The 27,842-nt window shown below is 44.5% G+C and overlaps 1 protein-coding gene across 1 annotated transcript; it reads right to left on the bottom strand.

Moving 5' to 3' along the window:
- Positions 1 to 27,646, bottom strand: kcng2 (potassium voltage-gated channel, subfamily G, member 2). Its single transcript, XM_072466988.1, has 2 exons — positions 26,831 to 27,646; positions 1 to 1,254 (listed from the first exon to the last, which is right to left on the bottom strand). The coding sequence occupies exons 1-2, from the start codon at positions 27,572 to 27,574 to the stop codon at positions 469 to 471; spliced, it is 1,530 nt and encodes a 509-aa protein (XP_072323089.1). The 5' UTR covers positions 27,575 to 27,646; the 3' UTR covers positions 1 to 468.
- Between the last annotated feature and the right edge of the window lie 196 nt (positions 27,647 to 27,842).

The following is a 27,842-nucleotide window of genomic DNA, read 5'->3' as shown; positions in this document are numbered from 1 at the left end:
TTGTTTTAAAAAGTGGGAATTTTAATGTATCATGAATTCAAATTAATCTCTCCCCTTCAAATATGATGTTAATATGTTGGGACGCATAGGTCCTGATTAATTAAATGAGTTGCAGAATGCACCAGCTATAAGTAAACAAAGTAGAATATCAGAACATGCACTGTGCCAAAAATATAGCAGTCTATCAGGAATCATTATCTGCCAAGCACTTGCGCATAATTTGATTTTCCACTTGAAACTCTACAAAACTAACATACAAAAACAAGTTTTTCAGTAGGGTTATTCCAAAGGCAACATTCAGCATTGCAAATGCTCCCTTTTCATTGTGTTTTAAATTAGACATTAGCCCAGCCATATTAGCACATCAATCACAAATAATAATATGGTCAGATAAACATCTGCTTGAGCAATGTTTTTGTTTGGAACCGGTGGTCGCTTGCCTCTTTGAAAAGAGCTGGAGGTCCTTGATTAATGCTCTTCAGCCCTCCGTCTAATTATTCTTCTCTTTTTCTGAAGCGAAGGGTCTCCAAGGTCTGTTGGAAATGAGATGTCTGTTTCCTGAGAGCTGTCACTGTTTCGCTGGGCTTTGCTGCTCGACGCGCGCTGCTGCTGCTCCTTCAGTTCCATGTACGAGCGCGAGAAGGTGTGAAAGATCGACGTAACCGGGAAGGCCATGAGGAGAATGCCACTCAGGATGCTGCTCAAAGCTACCACCTGCCCAGGTATACTGCGTGGGACCATGTCGCCGTAGCCCACAGTCGTCATTGAGATCACTGCCCACCAGTAGCTGCTGGGGATGCTGGTGAAATCATGTTTGGCACCCAATTCGCTCTCCGCTAAAAACACCAGAGGTGAGAAGAGTGCCATGGCCACACAGAGAAAGAGGAGGAGGAGGCCAAATTCCCTGGTGCATCGTTGGACCGTGAGCCCCAGGGTCTGAAGCCCAAGAGAATGACGAACCAACCTCATCACGTACAAAATCCTCAAAGCACGCAAAACCCGGAGAACTAGTCCGATCTTTTCCAAATCCAGGTGTCCGGGACCAGTCGGTTTCCCATCGATGGAAAGGGCATCTATAATCAGACTGATGTAATAAGGCAAAAGGGCCATTATGTCAATGATGTTCAGGGGAGTCCTCAGGAACACACATTTGCTCCGCGCTTGGATGAATCGCAGCAAGAACTCTAATGAAAACCAGGCCACGCAGATTGTTTCGAGGACAAAGATGTTGTAGCACTTCTGGGAGCATTCACCCTAGAAAAAGAGAAAACAGAAAATCAAAATAGTTACGCACCTGACAAAGACATTAAACTTCTATTACTTAATACATACCAACATACGAACAAAGAGCAGGAGTAGGCCGTTCAGCCCCTCAAGCTTGCTCCGCAATTTAATAAGATCAAGGCTGATTTGAGAGTTGTCATAATATCCACGCATGTATATAATAAAGTGCAGAGAGGCACTCTTCTCACCTCTGGTGTTTTTACCGGAGAGCGAATTGGGTGCAAACATGATTGACACACAGGATGACCAGTAAGCACACAGCACAATCATTGCAGCCAATCACCAGACAGGACACCACCACTATAAAGCCAGAGGGCACTATGTTTCCCGCTCTCTCTGGACCCAGCCACTGAGATAGTCAGAGTCCACAAGCTAGCACAGTGCAAACACCATGCGGTAGCTAGTAAGTCTGGTCAGGCTAGTACAAGGTCTCCAGTCAGTTCAGTATAGTGTCGGCCCACAGTTAAATATGTATGTTAGTTCTATCGTTCAATAAAACCATGTTGGATCTTCTACAGTGTTAGAGATCTGTTTCTCGTATCGCTACATCAAGTGCAGTCCACACTGAACCGACCTGCCGCACACATCAAGAATAACCTCCAATCTGCATCCTGTCCACTCCCAATAATTGATCTCCCCCTTGCTTACTAAGAACCTATCAACCTCTGCCTTAAAAAATATTCAAAGACTCAGCTTCCACCTCCTTTTCAGGAAAAGCGTTCCAGAGGTTCACCACCCAGTAGTTGAAAAAATTCTGAATCATCGCCGTTGTAAAAAGTTTCAATGGTTTTTCATTGATAAGCTGATGACTATTTTCCCCCAGTAACTGGATGAGTGAATGTGCCTCATGATATGGTGCAGAGCCATGCAGGACAAGGAAGTCCTAAGTCTAATCTTTGGTCAACACTGAAGTTTGCTGATCTCGGCCGAGTTAACAGTAGTACTATAATTGGGGGAGGAAATTGGCTAATCCAGTAACCAGCACTGGAAAGAGTCCATAACAATTGCGTGGATTTTTAAAAAACATTTTTCCAATTAAAGGGCAATTTTAGTGTGGCCAATCCACCTACCCTGCACATCTTTTGGGTTGTGGGGTAAGACCCATGCAGACATGGGGAGAGTGTACAAACTCCACAAGGACAGTGACGTGGGGCTGGGATTGAACCCAGGTACTCGGCGCCGTGAGGCAGCTGTGCTAACCACTGCGTCACCGTGCCATAAGACATAGGAGCAGAATTAAGCCATTTGGCTCATCGAGTCTGCTTCGCCATGCAATCATGGCTGATATTTTTCTCATCCCCATTCTCCTGCCTTCTCCCCATAACCCCTGATCCCCATATTAACCAAGAAGCTATCTATCTCTGTCTTAAAGACACTCAGTTATTTGACCTCCACAGCCTTCCGGCAAAGAGTTCCACAGATTCACCATCCTCTGGCTGAAGAAATTCCTCCTCATCTCAGTTTTAATTTAGTCTGAGATTGTGTCCTCTGGTTTTAGTTTTTCCTACAAGTGGAAACATCCTCTCCACGTCCACTCTATCCAGGCCTCGCAGTAACCTGTCAGTTTCAATAAGATCCCCCCTCATCCTTCTGAACTCCAACAAGTACAGACCCAGAGTCCTCAACAGTTCCTCATACGACAAGCTCTTCATTCCAGGGATCATTCTTGTGAACCTCCTCTGGACCCTTTCCAGCACATCCTTCCTTAGATACGGGGCCCAAACCTTTTCACAAATCTTCATACGGGGTCTGGCCAGAGCCTTATACAGCCTCAGAAGTACATCCCTGCTCTTGTATTCTCGACCTCGTGACATGAACGCTAACATTGCATTTGCCTTCCTAATTGCCGGCTGAACCTGCAAGTTAACCTTAAGAGAATCTTGAACAAGGACTCCCAAGTCCCTTTGTGCTCCTGATTTCCTGAGCATTTCCCCATTTAGAAAATAGACTATGCCTCCATTCCTCCTTTCAAAGTGCATAACCTCACACTTTTCCACAGTGTATTCCACTTCTTTGCCCACTCTCCTAGCCTGTCCAAGTCTTTCTGCATCCTCAATACTACCTATCCTTCTACATATCTTTGTATCATCTGCAAACTTAGCAACAGTGCCTTCAGTTTCTTCTTCCAGATCGTTAATGTATATTGTGAAAAGTTGTGGTCCCAGCACCGACCCCTGAGGCACACCGGCTGCCATCCTGAAAAAGATCCCTTTATCCTCACTCTCTGCCTTCTACCAGTCATCTAATCCTCTATCCATGCCAGGATCTTGCCCTTACAACCATGGGCTCTTAACCTATTTAACAGTCGTCTGAGCGGCATCTTGTCAAAGGCCTTCTGGAAATCTAAATACTTCACGTCCACTGGTTCTCCTTTGTCTAACAATTGCCGCAACAATTGCATGGATATCTGACGAATATAGAATCATGCTTGACTGTGATGTCCTTTTTGATGGAGCAGAGCACTCCCTATCCAACATGCATATAAAGAATGCCCTCCTATTTCAGGGTAGCTACAATTCATGGAACCACCTCCAGAAAGATGGGGGGAGGGTGGGGGGGGGGGGGGGGGGGAGAAAGAGTGGGATCCATTACAGGAGACCTTGCCATTAACAATTCTTAATACTTAAACTGGGAACTGTGTTCTCAGGTTGCTGGTCATTTACAGATGCAGTGCTATGAGCTGCTATTAAAATCCTTTCCGAGCTGGTAAAGGATTGCTATTGAAGAAAGTTGTGATTTTTTTCACAAAACATATTTTTTGGACAACAGATGTTGGTCAGATCCCACAGCGAGCATTACGGTGGTCGATCAGGCAACATAAGTTCTGAAGAAAATAATTAGCAATGACCTGATGGTCCTCATTCTGGAGCGTTCGAAGGTTCCTAAATCAACAAGAAGTCAGTATGAAATGCATCAGAGAGAAAGTAGGGTGAAAGTGCAAATACAAAATTTGTAATTTTGGAAATTTGTGCAAAACTCATCAGAAACATGGGAGGACCAGAGGACTGGAAAACTGCTAATGTACCTCAAAAGGTCAGGTCACAATTATGTAACTGGTAATTATACATCAGTTAGACTGACATTTACTGTGGGAACTAACGATCAAAAGCACACAATAAAAATCTAGGCAGTAAATCCAAACCAACAATAGGTTACGAAAAGTAAACTTATATTGAGCACATTTATTGCAATCCTTATTTCAGGAATTCTTGCAATCTATTTTCAAGCCTCCTTAATATTGCCATTGTGTTGACATATCTTTCACATCTACTCCATCCCTCCACACAAGGGGTGATCCTTCATTGATGAGTCAAGAGAGAGTCAAGCAGGCTCCCGTGTCATAGGAAGCATCACTCCCCAGTATGAGCCCGACAATGGCTGGAACCATCTTCGGAGTTGCTCCTGCTGCAGAGGTTTTTAAGCTTGGCGAGACGTGTAGCAGAAACCTTGCCCACCGTGCATATCCGGCAGGGTAACAGCAGTGGGACGGGAGCAGTGCTGAGGCAATTCCCGGTCAATCTCTTTGTAGCAAAGGTCAGAAGCAAGGTCCCAAACTGAATTCTCTTCTCCATGAGTGCCAAGGCCCAGTTACAATGTCAGCAGGGGTCAGTTAAACCAGCACCAACCTAAAACACTCCTGGTTCAGCGGCACACTGGACAGCTCATTTTCCAACCCAGTAGAAAAGCTATCTAGCAATAATAATAATATATATTAGCGTCACAAGTAGGCTTACAGTAACATAGCAATGAAGTTACTGTGAAAATCCCCCAGTCACCACACTCCGGCGCCTGTTCGGGCACACGGAGGGAGAATTCAGAATGTCCAATTCACCTAACAAGCACGTCTTTCGGGACTTGTGGGAGGAAACCGGAGCACCCGGAGGAATCCCAAGCAGACACGGGGAGAACGTGCAAACTCTGCACAGACAGAGACCCAAGCCGGGAATCGGACTGTGCTCCCGTGCCGCCCTTATCTCCTCTAAGGAGAGGAGTTACATAGGTTTACAGCATAGTAGGAGGACATTTGGCCCATTGAGTTCGTGCTGGCTGCTCATTAAAGTAATCCAAGACCAACAACACTGTCCATTATTTTAGTTAAATGTTTGATCCGATTTTTCCCTTCAAATATTCCTTCACCTCTCTGCTTCCTCTCAATGACAGTTTGAAGTTTATTTTTAAATTATTATTAAGGGGCAATTCAGCGCGGCCAATCCACCTACCCTGCACATGTTTGGGTTGTGGGGGTGAGACCCACGCAGACACGGGTGACAGGTTTAAGTTGATGGCTCCTCACCCCTGCCTCCTGTCAGGAACCAGGGGTAGTTTTAAGTGTGTATTTGTGACATTAATAAAGATTATAATTATTTATTGTTGGATATTAGAAATAAGTGAGTTTAATTTAGTGGGCGCAATTCAGCGGAAAAAAGTGAAAGTCTGCTTTTGGGTACGTTTGGTATGATGCTTCTCAGCACCTGCAACTCCAAGATTCACCCACTGTTCACCGGCACTTTGCTGGTATTTGGGGTCTCGGGGAATGTCTCACTGCCGAGGGCACACTTCAGTCGATCATCAAGAACAGCTCCTCGCAGATCGGGGGGCCATTTTGAATGCAGCCCTGACCTCTATACACCCCCCCCTTTCAGGCCCCCCCCCCCACGGCTTTTTGCCCTCCCCCCATTCTTCCCGAGGCCCCTAGAATCCCCCTGGGCCCGACCCCTGGCAGTGCCAAACTGGCACCTGGTGACCAGGTGGCACGACCAGGGTGCCAGGCTGGCAGTGCCAGGGTACCACCCTGCCCTGTCCCCTACCACCCTGGGTCACTAATGACCTGCGGGAACCCCCGAGGTGTGATTATGCCTGATCCACGTTTGTGGGAACCAATGCTAAAACCAGCATCCTGTTGAGGACTCACAGGTGTGGCCATTGGCTCCTGGGTGCCGGGTGTATACAGCATACAGGTATTTAAATGAGTCTAATGACTAATTTAAATATGTAGATCTGGATCTCAGCCAGCAAGGGCAAGATCTAGGTTGCGCTGGGTGGAGTGAGTTGAGTGACTCATGATCGGCCCAGTGTGGAGCCCAAAATGGGTCTCTTGTGCAATTTACCTGTTGCGCCAAGCTCCGCACTAGGCACAGTGTTTCTGTGTAAGAAATGGTTCAACTTGTGCTTCGAAAGTTTACGACGTGAAAAGCAAACAGTTTTGATGAAAAAATGAGCTGTTGCTTAGCAACCAGGGCCACCTTAAGTTAGAAAGACCTCCAGAGTTTAGTTTTGACTGGACCCAGTTGAAGCTTAGCAGCTAGAGAGGAAACCTCTCTCTCTGCTTTGCCAGAAGCAGTCGCAATACAATGGAATAATGGGAAGAAAGCAAGTCCCAGACATGAAAGTCAGATAGTCTCGAAACCAGGCAATGAAAAGAAAGGCCCAGGAAGATTGAAGTCGGAGAGACAAAAGGAACTGGAATTTGAACAAGGTACTGTCAATTGGAATTCAAGTAAAAGGCAGAGAAAATGCTCTGAGGGAAAGAAACCTCTGCAGTAACCAGATTATAAGTGACGTCAGAGGTAAATCAAAAGTTTGGTGACGTTATAATACAGGCTGTGATGCAATACTGTTCAATCGGCATGGTTGAGCACCTGTGCGATTGTGTGAAGCTGAATGCATGTGGCTTTTGGTCACCCATAGTAATATCTTCTTGTGGTAGTCCAGCCCCTTTAAGGAGGCAGGCTCCATGGACCACATGACCGGCTGGGGGGGCAATCACTTGGGAGCGCGCAAACTCCAGTCAATGGGGAGTTTGCACGGGGCCTAGGGAGCAGGACCCCCCGGCAGTGTGGAGCATGGAGCTGAAGTCTTAAGACCTGTGGTATAGTGTTCTGTGTCTGTTGTCTGACTGCCTCTGCCTTTCATCAATAAATCCCTTTGTTATCTACTGGAACCCTCCCGTGTATGTCTCGAGCCATCACACTTCTTATGTGCTTGGCGTAAAATGATGGCCGATGGTACTCCTGTGAAGCACCTTGGGATGTCTTATTAGGTTAAAGGCAATTCACAAATTCCACATGTTATTGTCGTCAATGTCTAACCTATTCAATTATGATCCATGAGTGCAGCTAGCCGACAAGATGATTGCAAAGATTCATAATAATTGAGTGTGGCACATCACTCAGCTTCGTTGAAGAAGACTCTGAGAGATCTACTGTAAAAGCTCTTGATACCTTTCCAATTTCACTGCCGAACAAATAATGCAGGCGTTGAAAAGTCCCCTTTCCAAATTGGGCTTGTGAAGTGACTTTGAAAGGTTTTTTTTGGAGAGGTGGAGGTAGGGTGTGGGAACGAGACAAAAACAAACCGCAACAGGTATGCCGCTGGTCCAGTTAAGACTTTGGTCAACGGTAACTGCAGGGTGTTGATTGGGGGAGGACTCGGCAATGGTAATGTGGTTGATGGTGTTAGAATGAATATGTTAGGTAAGTTGGAATTGAAAATGGGAGGCTCCAACGAGCAACTTACAAGGAACGTGCAAGACTGCGAGGTGCAGAGAACGTACCCTTGGGCAAAGCTCCAATACAATACTATTGACCTCAAGGGGCTGAGCCTACTCTCTCTCTCTCGCTGGAGATGGCCATTGCCTGACAATAGCATGGCCCACACATTATTTGCTACGCATTAGACCAATCCTCGATGATTTCCATGTCATTTTCCATGCGAGCACGAGAAACAGTGTTGTGTGTCACTTACAATTTCCCATTATCTGAGAAATTGCAAATGAGAGAGAACACTGTGTGATCATCAGTGGACGTACGCATTTCTGACTTTATGATGGAGGGAAGATCATTAATGAAATAGTTGGAGATGGTTGGGTCTAGGACCCGTCCCAGAAGCAGAGCTGCAGAGACATGCTCAGATGATGGACCTCTAACAATCACAGCCATCCTTCATTAAGCTAAGCATGACTCCAGCCACTGGAGATTCTTCCCACATGTAGTGCCTTCAGTTTCATTGGGGGCCCTTGGTATTACACTTGTCCAAATTCTATTTGTTTTGTTTTTACACAGGAATACAGAAAATTATTGCGTGCCATAAAAATGGGAAAAGCAAGCAAGACCAGCCATCCAGAGAAATACGAGAGACTGTTAATTTAATAATACAATAGCCAGCTGTAATGTTTTTTAAAAATGTGATATTTTTATGCACGTACCAGTTGTGCAGCCTTGATAGTGACACATCCAGTCCACTAATTTTCAATGCAGGGCAATTTCTGGGACTTGTACATTCACTGCACAACAGTCTTAATGAATGTAATTAAATATTCATATAACTCATGTCACTAACCAGTTTGCAAATCATCAGAGCGATGTAATTATTTTTGAAACGAGCAAGATTTTACTTTTACAGTGACACAAGATTAAACATAGGTGATCATAAATAAAGGAAACATAGTCTATCAGGAATAGAAATGACAGATTATCCCGTCAGAAGATGACCTGACAATTGGAATGATTTAACTTTAATCAGTGAATTTTTGTTAATAACAGATGCACCATAAACAGAAGTTACAGCTATGCCAGAAGAGAGCCGTGCAAGTTTTAGCTCCTGGCTGCATGTTATTTGGGATTATAATAAAAAGGGTAAGACTAACAGAGCAAAGGATTGGCGAAGTGATCAACACCACATTAAACCTGCGGTAGAAGAATTCTATTGTGCTATGACAGATGGCCGATGGCAGTCGGAGGACACATCAGCAAAATATTACGATATGCATTGCTGTCCGGCGCACAGGTGCATGTCAAAGACATTTGGTTGTTTACTGAATAGAAGTAAAGCAACCCTTTGCAGAATCATAGATTGTTCAAACCTCACAACAAAACATGCCTTCACTACCTCTGTGAAAGAGCTATCTGATTAGCCCCACTTCCCTCCTCTTCTCTCATTGCTCCTGCAGCTCTTTCCTTTTCAAGTATTTATCCTCTTCTCTTTTATTACTGAGCTGGAGTTAACATAGCCCAAGGCTAATCATGGGAGAGGCCCTACATCAGTCTCCCAGTGGAAGCAAAACCTCCCCCCAATTAACCTCACCTGAGGATGGTAAGGTGGCACAGTGGTTAGCATTGCTGCCTCACAACGGCAGGGCCCGGGTTCAATTCCGGCCTCAGCTGGAAGTTTGCACTTTCTCTTAGTGTCTCTGGATGCTCCGGTTTCCTCCCACAGTCCAAGGAAGTGCAGGTTGGGCGGATTGGCCTTGCTAAATTGCCCCTTAGTGTCCAAGGATGTGCAGGTTATCATGACACTCAGTGCTTGGTTGAGGAACCCAACATCAGAAAGCGGAAGGTAGAGGATCACTGAAAGCCTCTGACACCTGTCCCTCTCTGCCCCCACCCCAGGATCCCCACCCCTCCTTCACTCCCCTTAGGCCTAGCATCTCACGGTGATTCTGGGCCGCCGGTGGTCGTTTTGCCGGCAGCCGCCACTGCTCCCGTTTGCTCTGACGAGCAATGGAGAGCTCCCGGCCTCTGATGGCGTGTAGCACTTCTGCCACCACGGTCCTGAATCCCAGGGAAGACCAGATGGTAGCCACCAAAGTGCCTGAAGGGAACTTCATATCATTGGGCCTAACCACCCCCCAATGAAATACCAACTAAATCCAGCCCACTGAATCTGCCTTCCAGGTCACTACATCCTGTTGTAGAAAAATATTCCCCATCTCTATAAACGATAAGCTAAGAGATTGTGCTCTGTTATATTTGCCTTCGTGTACTGTCATTGGCAGATTTAAAAATAACATTCAAATAATCAGTATTCTAACACAGATACTTGCTTGTTAGAGAGCTCATTGACTGAGGCTATTTTTCTTGAAGAGGTTCAGATAATTAGCCAGCTTGTTTATCAAATTCTTTATCATGGGGGTCGTTCTCATCAAAATGCGTTTTTTTTGCTCGGGCAAGCTGTGACATCAGCAGGGTTAAACCATTTTCTACTGCTAATGAGGCCAGCCAATTATTTAAATTTCAAGGATGTGCGCTGAAGAAACCGTTTCAGACAAAAGATAAGCTGGTCTCCTTTTGTAGATTAGCCTTCAGGACATCACCACCTAACAGTTTGATCCTTGAGAGTTGTCCCAAGACATAATCATTATGTGTGGTTCGTGATGATCACAGTTCCAGGATCCTTGAGTATTTAGTAATGGATAGCAGCTACCTCCAAAAAGTAAGTATTTCACAGTCCTCACAAGGTTAGCCTCACGGAACATATTTGTGCATCGTGGCTGACAAGAACATCAACAATTCAGAATCCGGAAAGGAATTGCTGGTTTTCCTTTGGGATGTTTCTACACGAGCACCATTCAGTCAAAATGACTTCACCATTGCCAAAACTGACTCCTTCCCCTTGGTGTCCCTTTGGCTGAATTTCATGCAGCCCTGTTGGCAGGTTTGAAGTTGAGGGACTCGTTAAATTTGGTGGGCAGCAGCCTCTGCCCCCGCCACAATTATGCCAATGTTGGGGTGGCTTCAAGGCAGCCCGCGTGCCAGTGGGCCAACTGAGGCACTTATATGCGCATTTAATGCCCACTTAAGGGCGTCATGCCTCTGCCGCTGGGATTTAACTGGAAATCGGGAGGCCCATGCCAAGTGTCCAGCCCAGCAGCTTTACCTATGCAGGCTGGTGGTGGGCAAGGGGAGGGGGCCCCTCCTTAAAAGGTCCCACGGGTCCATTGAGGATGACCCCCAAAAGATATTCTGCCTCCCCCTGGCTGCCCTCCCGCTATGGCCTGCGAACCCCCAACCCTCCTGCCATCCTCACTGGGGTCTGCCAGCTCAGCAGCCGGCGAGACCCCCATATACTTACCCAAATCGCGGTCCAATGCCGCACCACTCTGCCCCAAAGTATTGGAGAGCAACTAACTTATGATTGGCTGACAGCTCTCTGATATGGGGACTTCCTGTTCCTGAGGGGCGGGAAATCTATCTTCGGCCTATCCAATGACTCAACGGCTGGTGTTCCAATCAGCTGGCTCCACCCTGGCATTTTAGTTGGTATGGATGGGGAGTCTAGAATAATTATGCCCAGTGTGATATTGTCAGTCACCCATCATTGCCTCAGCTTATCGGCTGCTGAAACTTTCACCCATGCCTTTGGTTACTTCGAGACTTGACTAATGCTCTCCTGGTCAGCTTCCCATCTTTCACTCTCCATAAAGTTCAGCTCGTCCAGAACTCTGCTGCCCAAGTCCTAACTCAAATCAAATATTCCCCACCATCGCTGAGCTAGCTGACCAACATTAGCTCCTGGCTCAGCAACGTCTCAGTTTATAAATTCTCATCCTTGATCTCAAACCCTGTCCCATCCTATCTCTTAAGTCTCCTGTTATTTTCCAGGGTTTAGAGACCCCCAAAATGTAAAAAGAAAAAGCACCCACAATATGCTCACCCCTCACTGTCTTTAAGTTCACAAAGCCAATCCAATAGATAGACTTTTATCCCCCTCGAGCCCCAATTTGTTATGGGCCAGGGTTTAGAGAACTCCAAAGTGTATCATGGAGTTCACCTGACCCACAACCTTTAATAGATTGTGGTATGGGGAGCACACGGCCCACTCTACAGGTGTGGCACAGCAGAAATGGAAAAGTATTTTTTAAAGCAAAACAATGTTTATTCTATGAACTCAAGTTAACCTTTTTAAAACAAACAGTGAACATCTTAGCAACCATTAATTCAAATACAACCCCCAAAGAATACAACACTAAATAATCTTTTAAGCTTGCCTTTTAACATCCATATGACTTAAAACACCTTTTACCAGAAGCAAATCAGGTTAAAGTCACTACTGTTATTAGTTTTAAATCACCAAGATTTACAGTCTTTAGATTACAGAGAGAGATTCATACACCTTCAGGCTGTGACTGCAGCTATCCAGCTCTGAAAACTAAACTAAAACACACCCTGCAGCCTGCTCAAAAACAAAAGTAAAAAGCTGACAGACAGCCCAGCTCCACCCACACTCTGACATCACTGCAGTAGTAAACACCCATTTCTTAAAGGTACTCTCACTACAGATATTTATATACACACCCATTTATAAACACCCATTTCTTCAAGGTACTCTCAAATGACACTCCTAAAGCCCTACCCTCTGAAATCTACCTACTTATCCACTTCTGGCCTCTTGCACGTTCCTGATTAGCACAGTTTCAGCATTGATGGTTGTACCAGAGCCTCAAGCTCTGAAAATCCCTCACAAAATCTTTTCACCTCTCTGCCTCTCTCACCACCTGTATGACGCTTCCTAAAACTGAGCTCTTTGATAAGCTTTTGGCCACCTATCCTATTATCTCCTTATGTGGTTCAATGTTGAATTTTGTTTCATAATATTCCATAAAGAGACTGGATATATTTCAGTATTTGAACCACACTATATAAACTGAAAAGCATATCAAGGATGAACCTGAATGAGCCACACAGTGAGGCCTGGGCACTTCTTCAGGCATGACAAAGGCACAATCACTTCAGTCAACCCTGAAACTCCCTCCTCACTCACTAGGCCTTGTGCTGAGGATGGGAGAGCAGTCTACAGACTAGTCAAGCAGCAGTGTGACATGTAACGTATGATTTGGTGAGTAAGACTATGTCACAGTCACCTCCCGCCATCACCATCCTTGAGTATGTCCTGGCTCACCAGCTGGGCAGACTCACCAGAGGTAGCAACACAATGGTATACACTCAGGAGGGTTTGGCCCTGGGAATCCTGAATATCGGGTGCGATTTAACTAAATGGGAACAAACCCAACAAACTTGCAGCACCGAGAAACACAATGAAACGAGACGAAGGAGGGTTAAAGAGTGTGAAACGAGACGAAGGAGGGTGAAAGAGAGTGAAACGAGACGAAGGAGGGTGAAAGAGAGTGAAACCAGACGAAGGAGGGTGAGAGTGAAACGAGACGAAGAAGCGCGACTTGCATTTGATAAGGGGCCTCAGCGGAGAACAAGTGGCCAAGGCCCTGCACATAGCCCCGTTTTGTACACTGAAGAGCTCCGCTCGCAGGAACGCGTCAGTGTAGCACTGCCAGCTTGGCACCCTGGTAGTTCCCCTGCCAGATGGCAGTATCACCTGGGCAGTGACAGGGTACCACCCTGCCCAAAGGGCATACACCTGGGGGCCTCCAATCCCCTGGGAAACACCCACAAGTGCCATTTTGTCTGGTCCCTGTTTGTGGAGACCAGAACTGAATGGCGTTCAGCCGAGGTCTCCGAGGCGAAGGAGATTGATACCACGCCTCGGGTAACTCAGGAATCTGCACATTAGAGTGAGACCAGCTGTCTCACTTTAATATGTGGATTTGCTAAAAAATGATCCCGCCCATAATGATCTTGTGAGGCATTGTGAGCCGGGTATAACCCGGGACCGGGGTCTCCTAACTTCTATCAGCCATGGTGCGCTGCAGCGCGCTGCTTTTCGAGTGCAGCATGACCATTGAATCGCGCCCACTGGGCTGGTTTCTCCGCACCCTGACGCTGAAATCGTGTTCGGCGCTGGAGCGGAGAATCCAGGTTCACGCATGAAATCGGGGCCGGCGCTGGTTCCGCGATTCTCCGCCGCCCGGAAAAAAGCGTACTCGTGGAGTACGCCGCACCGCGTATCCACCACCTGCCGCCATTGCTTGAGGCCCACCCCGCTATTCTCCGCCTCCGACCGGCGGAAATCCAGACGGCATATTTCTGATGTGGTCCTACCGTTCGGAATACTCGCGAGGCGGCTGCGGACTTAGTCCGCGCCCGCCACAGTCTGGGGCGGGTCCATCGGAGGGCGAGGGGGGGGCCTCATTCGGAACTGGGCTTTTATTGTGCAGGCGGTCCGGGTCGGGCGCGCGACCGATCAGGGGCACTACTTCCACGGACCAGGTCCGCGGTCTGAGTCTGCCATGGAGCACAGTGCGGCCACTGGAGGCCGCCGCTGTGCGCATGCGCGGCCTCTGACCTGGAAGTGCGGGGCACCGTATCTGCAGTTGGAGCTGCGAGCTCCATGATAGCTGCCTGCTAGCCCCCTGCAGGGCTGTGAATCTGTGGCCTTTTGACAATCAATCCCGGTTTATTGAAGAGCAAAGAAGATGGGGACTGGCTTGTTAAAGCTGAATCGAGATACAAACATTCTGGAGATGTGTTTTTGTTAATGTATATCGTTAACAAAAAATATTTTATTGAACTTTGGGGTTTTAAATAACAAATTAGCACAATAATCTTTCTTTACATTTGCATGTGAAATGTTGGATACCTCCTGGAGTTTTACTTGATTGCCTTTAGAGATCATCTTGTACTGATGGGAAACTTTCATTAAATCAGAAGATACTTAGTAATTCTAAGATTTAAATGTACCACAATTGATTCTACAGCTGCAGTCAATTCAAATCAACCAAACTAACTTGAGAAAGGAACTGAAACCAGTGAATAGACCTCAATACAAACATTCCTGGAAAAAGTTTGGGAAGAAAGTTGTGCAGAAACTTCAAGTACGGGTGGCACGGTGGTGCAGTGGTTAGCACTGCTGACTCATGGCGCCGAGGACCCGGGTTCGATCCCAGTTACTGTCCGTGTGGAGTCTGCACATTCTCCCCATGTCTGCGTGGGTCTCATCCCCACAACCCATAAGATGTGAAGTGTAGGTGGATTGGCCACGCTAAATTGGATTGGACTGGATTGGATTGGATTTGTTTATTGTCGCGTGTACCGAGGTACAGTGAAAAATATTTTTCTGCGAGCTGCTCAACACATCATTAAGTACATGGGAAGAAAAGGGATGAAAAGAAAATACATAATAGGGCAACACAAGGTATACAATGTAACTACATAAGCACCGGCATCGGATGAAGCATACAGGGTGTAGTGTTAATGAGGTCAGTCCATAAGCAGGTCATTTAGGAGTCTGGTAACAGCGGGGAAGAAGCTGTTTTTGAGTCTGTTCGTGCGTGTTCTCAGACGTCTGCATCTCCTGCCCAATGGAAGAAGTTGGAAGAGAGAGTAAGCCGGGTGGGAGGGGTCTTTGATTATGCTGCCCGCTTTCCCCAGGCAGCAGGAGGTGTAGATGGAGTCAATGGATGGGAGGCAGGTTCGTATGATGGACTGGGCATTGTTCACGACTCTCTGAAGTTTCTTGCGGTCCTGGGCCGAGCAGTTCCCATACCAGGATGTGATGCAGCCCGATAGGATGCTTTCTATGGTGCATCTGTAAAAGTTGGTAAGAGTAAATGTGGACATGCCAAATTTCCTTAGTTTCCTGAGGAAGTATACGCGCTGTTGTGCTTTCTTGGTGGTAGCGTCGACGTGGGTGTACCAGGACAGATTTTTGGAGATGTGCACCCCTAGGAATTTGAAACTGCTAACCATCTCTACCTCGGCCCCGTTGCTGCTGACAGGGGTGTGTACAGTACTTCGCTTCCTGAAGTCAATGACCAGCTCTTTAGTTTTGCTGGCATTGAGGGAGAGATTGTTGTCGCTGCACCACTCCACTAGGTTCTCTGTCTCCCTCCTGTATTCAGACTCGTCAGAAAATTGCCCCTTAATTGGAAAAAATAATTGGGTACTCTAATAAGTTTTTAAAAAATAAATACTTCTCGTGGAATATTCTAAATCAGTTATCCTATTCAATCATCTATTTTTTAAAAAGTCACTTGAGCTTCCATTATTCGCACAGCAAAGGCATGATTCCTTGGCTGGAAAGTGGAATCGCTAATGATCATGTTGAGCAACCCAAGATTTAAAAGACTGGGAAAGCAGCAACATGTGTTTCCTAAATTTCTCTAAGATTCTTTGGGGTTGATGGCGGTGGGGTGGGGCCGTGCTTTAAGTTGGATATTTCTACTGATTCAGTTGATTACTGACCATTCCCATAAACATGCCTCACATTCCGAACAAATGAGTGCATCCTTACCTGACCATCATGGAGAAAAATGTAGGAAGACTGAGAGGGCAAACTGAGAACGCCAATCATTCTGTTCTAATCTCTCGATGGCATAACCTCTCCCGACAACACAGCAAGATCTCTGCACTCCGCCAATTCTTGCCATTTTGCATTCCCAATTTTAATTGCTGCATCATTGGTAGCAATGTTTTCAGCTGCCAAGGACTGCGACCTTTCACCTCCGTCTTAAACCCCTTTTAATAATTTTAAAGATTATCCCAAACATGTGTTGCCTCAATGCAAAAGTCCCCCTGACCCCCAGCCAGGCCATCTGCCTTTTCTTCTTAAGATTGCTACATCTTGTTGCAATCTCTCACAGCTACAGATCCTCTCTTCAGTTCTGATGAAGAGCCAAAGGGAATTGAAACGTTAACTCTGCTTTCTCTCTCTACAGATATCGCTAGACTGCTGAGTTTTTCCAGCATTCGCTGTTCTTGTTGCTGAAGATCTGGAATTTCTTCCCTCAGCCTCTACCAAAACACTCCTTAAGACCTATCTGGCCTATCCAAATATTCCATTTTGTGGCTCATTGCCAGTTGTTGTCAGAGATTGCTCCTGTTGAGCTCTTTGGGGCATTTTGCTATGTCAATGGTGCTATATGGATGCAAGTTGTTGTTATCATTGCACCCTGATTTACAAGAGTGTATTACTGCTTTGTGTTCTCACTGTCTCTGGTAAGGGGAAGAATATAGACTCATCCAAACCACGGCATACACTATAAACCAACAGACAATCCTATTGAATATTAAACAGATAAATGCAAAATGCTTAACATTAGTAGAGCGTTTACGGTAATTAAAATCATTACTATTCTCAAAATGTCAAAATACTTATCCTGATCTAATCCTTGACGTAAAATTGACTGTGGAAACATTTTGTTAAGTGGCTATATATTACCAAGGACCTTACTGATTAGTTCTAGACCCCTCGTTGCTTCAGAATGATTAATGTGCTAAGGCACAGTCAGCTGTTATGGGCCAGGGTTTAGAGAACCCCAAAGTGTATCATGGAGTTCACCTGACCCACAACATTTAATAGATTGTGGTATGGGGAGCACACGGCCCACTCTACAGGTGTGGTACAGCAGAAAATGGACCAGTTGTTTTTTAAAACAAAACAATATTTATTCTATGAACTCAAGTTAACCTTTTTAAAACAAACAGTGAATATCTTAGCAACCAGTAAATCAAATACACCCCCAAAGAATACAACACTAAGTAATGTGTATGCTGTTATTTTAACATCTAAAAACTTAACAAACCTCTAAACAGAAGCACATCAGGGTTTACATTCAATACTGAAATCATTTATAATTCTGAATTCACCAAATGATTAAGATAGTCTTTGGATGCAGCCCCCTAAAAACACAGACACACCCAAGCTCTTCACGAACTGAAACTAAAAAGCAGAAGTGGAACTCAGCTCCACCCACACTTTGACATCACTCTAGTAACATGAACAGCTCCATTTCTTAAAGGTACATTTCTTAAACACCCATTTCTTAAAGGGTACTCTCACGTGACACCTCCCCTCCCCAAGAAAAAAAATAAACCATCAACTTCAAGATGGTTTCATTTTTCACCTTTTCACCATCCTTTAAGAAATGCACACAGCAAATATACTTTATTGTTTAAAAAAAACCAACACACGCAAACAGGTATAATAAATAGTCCATTTTCTTTCCCGTTCTTCTTCCTCCTTCTCAATTAACATTCTCTTTGAACAAGAAGGTCTCTGCACGATCTGTCCATTGCTCTACGCCTCGGCATTTCTCTTTAAAGTCAGCTAATTTAGTTCAATCTGATCATAGAGTCCCTTGCAATTCTCCAAAACAGGAGCATTGGTTATTCACAGCTTTCAGGCCGTCAAATGCCTGTTGACAGTCCACGGTCCATTGAAATTTTCGATGTTTCTTCAGCAAGTCCATCAGTGGAGCAATCACGCTCCAAAACTTTTGCACAAATGTTCGATCAAATCCACTCATGCCAAGAAATCGCATTATTTCCCTTTGTCTCGAGGGTATCGGAAACTCCTCAAGGAAAGTGACTTGGGCTTTTCCAAATTCACTTTTGGCTAGGTTGTATACCACAAAATTGGGTAATCCTGAAACGACTGTGTTAGTTAACCATTCAAATGTGGCTGGGGCGTTTCTCGTGCCAAATGGCATAACTTTGAATGGGTATGTACCATCTGGAGTCACAAAAGCTGAAATCTCCTTCGACCTTTCAACTAAAGGTACCTGCCAGTAACCTTTAAGTAAATCCAGTTTGGAAATAAAAACTGATTGTCCCACTTTCTCAATGCAATCCTCCAAATGTGGGATAGGATAAGAGTCCGTTCTTGTAACTGCATTAACCTTTCTATAGTCCACACACAACCTTTGGGTACCGTCTGGTTTTGGTACCATCACTATGGGTGAGCTCCATTGGCTGCAACCCTCTTCAATTATGCCATTTTTAAGCATACTCTCAATCTCTTTGTTAACCTGTGCCAATTTTAAAGGATTAAGTCTGTATGGATGTTGTTTGATCGGAATAGCATTTCCCACATCTACATCATGTATAGTCATTTGTGTACTTCCCAATTTATCTCTGCAAACTTGCCCATGTGATATCAATAACTCTTTCAGGTCAGTTTGTTTTTCCTCTGGAAGATAACCCAACAATTTATCCCAATTTTGAAGAACATTCTCATTTTCCAATTTAATTTGAGGTATGTCAAATTCACAGTCATCTGGATTTGGTTCGTCACTTTGAGTTAGAATCATTAAAACCTCCTTTTTCTCTCCTTCCCTTTCAAAGTACCTTTTAAGCATATTCACATGACACACTCGGTGATTCTTCCTTCTACGTGGTGTTTTTACCACATAATTCACCTCACTTAATTTCCTTTCAATTTGATTAGGTCCACAAAACCTAGCTTTTAAAGGCTCACCTACCACTGGTAACAACACAAAAACTTTCTCCACTGGCAAAACTACGAACTTTGGATTTCTTGTCCGCGACCTGTTTCATCACATTTTGTGCAACTTTCAAATGTTGTCTAGCCAATTCACCTGCTCTATTTAATCGTTCCCTAAAATTTGACACGTAATCCAATAATGTAATTTTTACGATTTCTCACTCACCAATTTTTCCTTAATCAATTTAAGTGGTCCTCTTCCTCATAACCAAAAATTAGTTCAAAAGGACTAAATTTGGTTGACTCATTAGGAGCTTCCCTAATTGGAAACAGTACGAATGGAATTCCTTTATCCCAATCCTCTGGATAATCTTGACAATACGCCCTCAACATTGTCTTTAATGTCTGATGCCACCTTTCTAACGTTCCCTGCGATTCTGGATGGTACGCAGTTGATTTAAATTGTTTTATTCCCAAGCTATCCATAACTTCTTTGAATAGCTTTGAGGTAAAATTTGACCCTTGATCCGATTGTATTTCTCTGAGTAGTCCATATCTAGTAACTCCTCCACAATCTTTTTAGCTGTAATATTACACACTGGAATGACCTCTGGAAACCTAGTAGACACATCCATTATAGTCAAAAGATATTGATTCCCACTTTTTGTTTTAGGAAGCGGTCCTACGCATTCAATTAGGACCCTTGTAAAAGGTTCCTCAAATGCTGGAATGGGTATTAAGGGCGCTGGTTTTATCACTGCTTGAGGTTTCCCTATCACTTGACATGTGTAACATGATTGACAAAATTTAACTACATCTTGATGTAGCCCAGGCCAATAAAAATGTTTCTGGATTTTAGCTTGAGTTTTCCTTATCCCCAAATGACCTCCCACTAGTACCTCATGTGCAACTCGCAACACCTCCTTTCTATGCTCTACCGGCAATACTACTTGATGAACGTCTGCCCACTTTTCATCCGCCTGCATTTGTAAAGATCTCCATTTTCTCATCAAGACATCACTTTTACGGTAATAACACTCTGGTATACACGCAGATTCCTCTTCCGTTTATGCTTTCTGATACATCCATTTTATTACCATATCCTTTTGTTGTAACTCCACCAATTTTCCTGAATTAAAAACATCTGCCTCATCCTCCACTTGTTCTTGTTCTTTTTCAACTATCTGATCAAAAATCGTTTCTGATAATTGCATTTCAACTTCATCTTCACTCTTTGATTTCTCCTCTAGTCTTAACCTGTGACTTTGCAACCTTATTACTACACAATCCAAAAAATCCCAGGATGTTCGTCCTTCAACACTTCAGCTGTCTGATTTTCCACCGGCCTATCAACCACAGTAGGCATCACTCCCACCTGCGATCCAGCTATATCATTACCCAAGATAAACTGTATTCCTGGACAAGGTAGTTTCTCTATTACTCCTACTACCACTTCACCACTCTTCACTGGACTTTCCAACCTTACCTTATATAATGGAACGCTACTCCTCTCACCCTGAATTCCACATATCACCATCTTTTCTGGCAACATTCGTCCCAAACTACATAACTCCTCATCTCTTACCATTAAAGATTGACTAGCTCCCGTATCTCTTAAAGTTGTGACTTCTTTACCTGCTCCTCCTGATACACATGAGTAAACTTTACCCACACAAGTAAATTCTTTAAAGACATCTGGCACCTTCTTAACAATTACTTCTTGAACTGGGTGTACAATCGTTTGCACCTCCTTCGCTTCCCTTGGGCTTTCCTTTACCACTCTAACAAACCCCACTGTCTTATCCTGTTTTACCACATCAGCCTTCCCAGTGCTTTTCTCCAACCACCAACACTGTGACTTTACATGGCCTAGTTTATTACAGTTAAAACATTTGAAACTTTTCATTTCTTTTCCACCCTCCTGGATTTCTTTTTTAATCTGAGGTACACTCTCCTTATTATCTTCCATCAGATCATGTTTACCTTTACCACTTGAGTGTTTCTCATGTCCCCAGTTTCGATCCCTCACAGGCTGAAACTGATGTCTGAAAGCGAGCTTTGATTTATGAATTAATTCATAATCATCTGCCATTTCTGTGGCTAATCTCGCAATTTTAACCCTCTGCTCTTCCACATGAGTTCTCACTACATCAGGAATTGAATTTTTAAACTCTTCCAAAATTACAATTTCTCTGAGAGCTTCATACATTTGGTCGATTTTCAAAGCCCTTATCCACCTATCAAAATTACTCTGTTTGAGCCTTTCAAACTCCATGTATGTTTGACCAAATTCTTTCCTTAAATTTCTGAACCTTTGTCTGTAAGTTTCAGGCACTAGTTCAATTGCACCCAAGATGGATTTTTTCACATCATCATACGTCCCAGATACCTGCTCTGGTAGTGATGCAAACACCTCACTAGCTCTACCTACCAGCTTTGTTTGACTCAGTAATACCCACATGTCCTGTGGCCATTTCATTTGTTTAGCTACCTACTCAAATAAAATGAAAAAGGCTTCTACCTCCTTCTCGTCAAACCTTGGCAATGCTTGGACATATTTAAATAGATTCCCACCAAGCCTTCGACTTTGACGCTCTTTCTCACTATCCTCATCACTATCATCCAACTGTACGTTTCCCTTTACGTCTGCCAATTTTAACTGACTGTCATGTTTCATGGCCATTTTCTGAAGTTCAAACTCTCTCTCTTTTATCTTTTCCCCTGATCTGTATCTCCCTCTCTCTTTCTTTTTGTTCTGCTAGGGCTATTCTTTCTTTTCTCCTTTCTTCTCTCTCCTTTTCTTTTTCCTCTCTCTCTCTTTCTTTTTCCGCTCTCTCTCATTCGTATTCAAGCTGGTTTAATTCTTTCTCATGTTCCATTTGTTTAATTTGCAACTGAATTTGTCCCATTTCCAATGAGTCAAACTGTATCTCAGGCAACTTTAAATGCTGAGCCACCGCCATAATGACCTCATCTTTTTGCATTTTGTCAGGTAATGTTAACTGCAATGTTTTTGCCAAATCTAACAGTCTGCTTTTAGTCTCTGTCCGTAAGGTACTGCGTGTGACAGTCTACACCCCAAAAACTTCTGAGCCTCTGAAAAAGCCATTGTCCACAACACTCTCCCCACTGAAACTAAAATACCACACCTGAAAAGCAACCATAATATGCTCACCCCTCACTGTCTTTAAGTTCAGTAAGCCAAACCAATAGATAGACTTTTATCCCGGACGAGCCCCCAATTGTTATGGGCCAGGGTTTAGAGAACCCCAACGTGTATCATGGAGTTCACCTGACCCACAACTTTTAATAGATTGTGGTATGGGGAGCACACGGCTTACTCTACAGGTATGGTACAGCAGAAAATGGACCAGTGGTTTTTTAAAACAAAATCATGTTTATTCTTTGAACTCATGTTAACCTTTTTAAAACAAACAGTGAATATCTTAGCAACCAGTAAATCAAATACACCCCCAAAGAATACAACACTAAGTAATCTCTATGCTGTTCTTTTGACATCCAAAAACTTAACAAACCTCTAAACAGAAGCACGTCAGGGTTTACATTCAATACTGAAATCATTTATAATTCTGAATTCATCAAATGATTAAGATAGTCTTTTGAAGGCAGACTTCAGATGCAGCTCCCTGAAAATCACAGACACACCCAAGCTCTTCTCAAACTGAAATTGAAAAGCAGAAGTGGAGCTCAGCTCCACCCACACTCTGACATCACTCCAGTAACATGAACAGCTCCATTTCTTAAAGGTACATTCCTTAAACACCCGTTTCTTAAAGGGTACTCTCACGTGACACAGCTAAGTAGAAACTTGCAACTTGTTTCACTTGGCTACGGATCCATGTAAAGAATCATGGCCCAATCCCACCCTTGACCTGACCCAAGTCAATACAGCTGTCAATTAAGCCTATTACTCTAAAAAGGCTTCGAGGATGTCAATCTTCCAATGGGGTGGTATCAATGAGATGTTTTTTGAACTACTTGATGAGTTTCTAAAAACTTATAAGATAAGTTCCCCATCCAGGGACAATGGCAGCAACAATCCTACACTTTTAAGGCACAAGCAAAATAATGCAGTTGCTGAAAACCTGAAATAAAAGCAGAAAATGCTGGAAACCTCCATGAGGTCTGGCAGCATCCGTGGAGAAAGAAACAAAGGGTGGGATTTTCCGGTCCCACCAGCGGCAGGCATCATCACAGGCGGAATGGGAAAATTTGGAAAGCGGCCAGATTGCTGTTCTCCAGATTTTCCTATCCCAAGACGATAATCGCCATTGAAAATTAGAGTTAATGGTCAGAATGTTTCGGCCGATCACACCGGCGGGAACTTCCGGTCCCACCAATGGCGCACCCCTGCCGCGGGTTTCCTGGAGTTGAGGGGTGCAGTCAACGGGAAACCCCATTGACAGCGGCAGAACCAGAAGATCCCGCCACCAGCCAATGGGGGCCCGCCTCTGCCGCCGTGAAACACGCAGCAGGTTGCGTGGAAAACCCCACCAATTGTTTCAGGCCAATGACCTGCCATCAGAACTGTAAAGAAACCAGACATGTAATAGGTTGTATGTAAGCACAAAGGAGGGAAAGGGAGGTGGTGGGGGTGAAGAAAAGGAAACGTCTTCAGATTGTTCTTGTCTAATTTACTATACCTGTTCGAACTTTGTTTCCAGCTACATTAATCTGGCAGTTTTTGGGGGTTATTAGGGAGGCACAACAGAAATTCATCCCAAGGAGGAGGAAACATGCTAAGGGGAGGACAAGGCATCCATGACTGACGAGGGATGTCAAGGACACCATAAAGGCAAAGGAAAAAGCATACAAAGTGGCGAGGATTAGTGGGAAATCAGAGGATTGGGAAGCCTTTAAAAGCAAGCAGAGGACAACTAAAAAAGCAATAAGGGGGAGAAGATGAAGTGCGAGTGCAAGCTAGCTAATAATATAAAGGCAGATAGGAAGAGATTTTTTCAATATATAAAAGGTAAGAGAGAGGCAAAAATAGGCATTGGACCACTAGAAAATGTGGCTGGAGTAGTAATAATAGGAAACAAAGAAATGGCAGACGAACTGAATAGTTACTTTGCATCAGTCTTCACGGTGGAAGACACCAGTGGGATGTCAGAGCTCCAGGAGAACCAGGGGGCAGAGGTGAGTGCAGTGACCATTACTAAGGAGAAGGTTCTGGGGAAACTGAAAGGTCTGAAGGTGGATAAGTCACCTGGACCGGATGGACTACACCCCAGGGTCCTAAAAGAGATAGCTGAGGAAATTATGGAGGCATTAGTGATGATCTTTCAGAAATCACTGGAAGCAGGAAGGGTTCCATAGGACTGGAAGGTGGCTAATGTAACACCACTGTTTAAGAAGGGAGGGGGGCAGAAGACAGGAAATTATAGGCCGGTTAGCCTGACATCGGTCATTGGGAAGATTTTAGAGTCTGTTATTAAAGATGAGATCGTGAAGCACTTGGACGTGCATGGTAAAATAGGACTGAGTCAGCACGGCTTTGTCAAAGAGAGGTCGTCTCTGACAAATCTGTTAGAGTTCTTTGAGGAGGTAACAAACAAGTTAGACAAAGGAGAATCAGTGGACGTGATTTATTTAGATTTCCAGAAGGCCTTTGACAAGGTGCCGCATAGGAGACTGTTGAATAAGTCAAGAGCCCATGGTGTTAAGGGTAAGATCCTGGCATGGACAGAGGATTGGCTGACTGGCAGAAGGCAGAGAGTGGGGATAAAGGGGTCTTTTTCAGGATGGTAGACGGTGACTAGTGGTGTGCCTCAGGGGTCTACGCTGGGACCACACATTTTTACAATATATGTTAATGATCTGGAAGAAGGTACTGAAGGCACTGTGCTAAGTTTGTAGATGATACAAAGATCTGTAGAGGGTCAGGTAGTATTGAGGAAGCAAGGGGGCTGCAGAAGGACTTGGACAAGCTAGGAGAGTGGACAATGAAGTGGCAAATGAAATACAATGTGGAAAAGTGTGAGGTTATGCACTTTGGAAGGAGGAATCTAGGCATAGACTATTTTCTAAATGGGGAAATACTTCGGAAAGCAGAAGCACAAAGGGACTTGGGTGTCCTTGTTCACGATTCTCTTCAGGTTAATGTGCAGGTTAGTCGGCAGTTAAGAAGGCAAATGCAATGTTGGCATTCATGTCAAGAGGGCTAGAATACAAGACCAGGGATGTACTTCTGAGGCTGTATGAGGCTCTGGTCAGACCCCATTTGGAGTATTGTGAGCAGTTTTGGGCCCCATATCTAAGGAAGGATGTGCTGGCTTTGGAAAGGGTCAAGAGGAGGTTCACAAGAATGATCCCTGGAATGAAGAACTTGTCGTATGAGGAAAGTTTGAGGACTCTGGGTCTGAACTCGTTGGAGTTTAGAAGGATGAGAGGGGATCTTATTGAAACGTACAAGATACTGCGTGGCCTGGATAGAGTGGACGTGGAGAGGATGTTTCCACTTGTCGGAAAAACTAGAACCAGAGGACACCATCTCAGATTAAAGAAATGATCCTTTAAAACAGAGATGAGGAGGAATTTCTTCAGCCAGAGGGTGGTGAATCTGTGGAACTCTTTGCCGCGCAAGGCTGTGGAGGCCAATTCACTGAGTGTCTTTAAGACAGAGATAGATAGGTTCTTGATTAATAAGGGGGATCAGGGGTTATGGGGAGAAGGCAGGAGAATGGGGATGAGAAAATATCAGCCATGATTGAATGGTGGAGCAGACTCGATGGGCCAAGTGGCCTAATTCTGCTCCCATATCTTATGGTCTTATCTATTTTCACAGGCTCTGCAAAACCATTCTCAGCAACCAATTATTAACCCTACGGGTTCTTGGACCAGTAAGAAAGAAACAATACTACATTTTAGAGATCACTTTCAGTGTGGTTACCCATCTGTCATACTGCAGGGTTAACAGACAAAATTGGACTATATAAGGAGATATTAGAACAGGTGACCAAAGATTGATGAAAGAGGTAGGTATTAAGGAATGTTTTAAAGGAAGAGGGTGAAGGAGTGATGGTGCAAAATGTAGAGAGGGACTATCAGAGGTTAAAGGAGGAAAGACTTGTATTTGTACAGCACCTTTCACAATTTTAGAATGTCTCAAAGCTTTTCAGCCAATTATTTTATGAAGTGTGACCGGTGTTGTAATGTAGGCAAGTCACCCTTGTGTATCACTATAACCTCCTCTGAGAACTCTGTGCCTCTCCAATTCTGGCCAGGGGAGCATCCCAACTTTCAACCATTCCACCACTGGTGACTCTGCCTTCAGCTGCCTGGGCCAGAAGGCCTGGATTCCCCTCCTGACACCTCTTTGCCTCTCTGCACAACTTTCCTCCATCAATACACTCCTTAAAACCTCTTTGACCAAGATTTTGGTCATCTGACATAATGACCCGTCATGCGGTGCGGCGTCACATTTGTTTTATAGGTGCCATACCAATAGCAGCTGCTGTTCAAAGCTTAGATCCCAAACTGCCAAGATGGCGTTGATGAAAGGCGATAAATAATTCAGAACAGGGCAAACTTGCTTAATTTTTGTTGCAAAATAAAAATGAAAGAAGTGATTTGTTACATGGAGAGTCATTCGCAACATTATAAAATACCACGCAGCCTAAGATTACCAGTTCACTGCACGATAAAGCGACTTGAAGCTCAGGAGACTCACCCGCTCTTCCTCTTCTCTCAGGTCAGGCATAGTGCTGATGCAGAGACTTACTGTCGTGATCGTCACAAATATAACGGAAAGGCAAGCAAAGATCTTTCCTGGGATCCCTGAATCGGGATTTTCCACCATGTCCCTGAGGTTCTTCATGCAGTGACCCAGGCGAGTCGTGTCATCAAAGGCACCCTGTGATTCTTCAGTAAGCAGCACTTCATAATCCCTCTTGAGTTCTTCCAGTTCCTCTACTTTCTGGTTCAGCTTACGGCGACAACACCACTCGAGGTTTTCATCCTCAATGCCCCAGTAAATCAGCTCCTCCTGGAAGGAGAGCGCGCACATCTCTCTGAGGAGCCTTAGTTTCCCAGCCGTCAGGAAAGTCATAATAGTTCTGAAGGCACACGGATTGCGATCGAAGAAAAATTCATTGCGGGTCACATCGTAATCATCGCAGATGTCCATGATTTCATCATAGCCGCGACATGATTTCAGCTTGCCAAGGCGTGTTAATGGGATCTGGTCGAGTGTAATCCATGAAATCCTATACTTAATGCCTCCAACATTAATGATTGCGAACCGAAGACTCTCGTTGAGTTGGGTGACGCAGCGGACGTCCTCGTCTGGTTGAAGCAGTTTGACTTTATGGTAATAAATTCCCTTCTTGGTGCAGGTCGCTACACTCCCCAGGTTGCAAGTGAAGGTCTTGAGCTCCCGCTCAGATCTGCCGTCAGCCAACAGAGCCATCGTCATTTCAAATACCCCTGTGCAGAACTACTCAGTCATTCCAGCTCGTGGAAAACGATCCACCGAAATAAAGTTGTTGCATCTGTAATGAGAAAAGATTGATCATAAAGCTAAACATCTAATCATGTCACACCTAATAACTAATTAGTCAGAAGCAATTATAGTGCTGCTGTATTACACTTCAATCAGGAAGTACGAGTTGCTATGGCAATATGCATGTTGTATTCTGAAGTTAAGGATAGTAATGATAGGGGCTCGAACATTCTTTCCAATC

The sequence above is a fragment of the Scyliorhinus torazame genome, chromosome 11 (assembly GCF_047496885.1).
Source record: "Scyliorhinus torazame isolate Kashiwa2021f chromosome 11, sScyTor2.1, whole genome shotgun sequence".
Classification (NCBI taxonomy): domain Eukaryota; kingdom Metazoa; phylum Chordata; class Chondrichthyes; order Carcharhiniformes; family Scyliorhinidae; genus Scyliorhinus; species Scyliorhinus torazame.
Note: the sequence above shows the minus strand (reverse complement) of the source record. Positions and strands in the feature narration are given on the sequence as shown.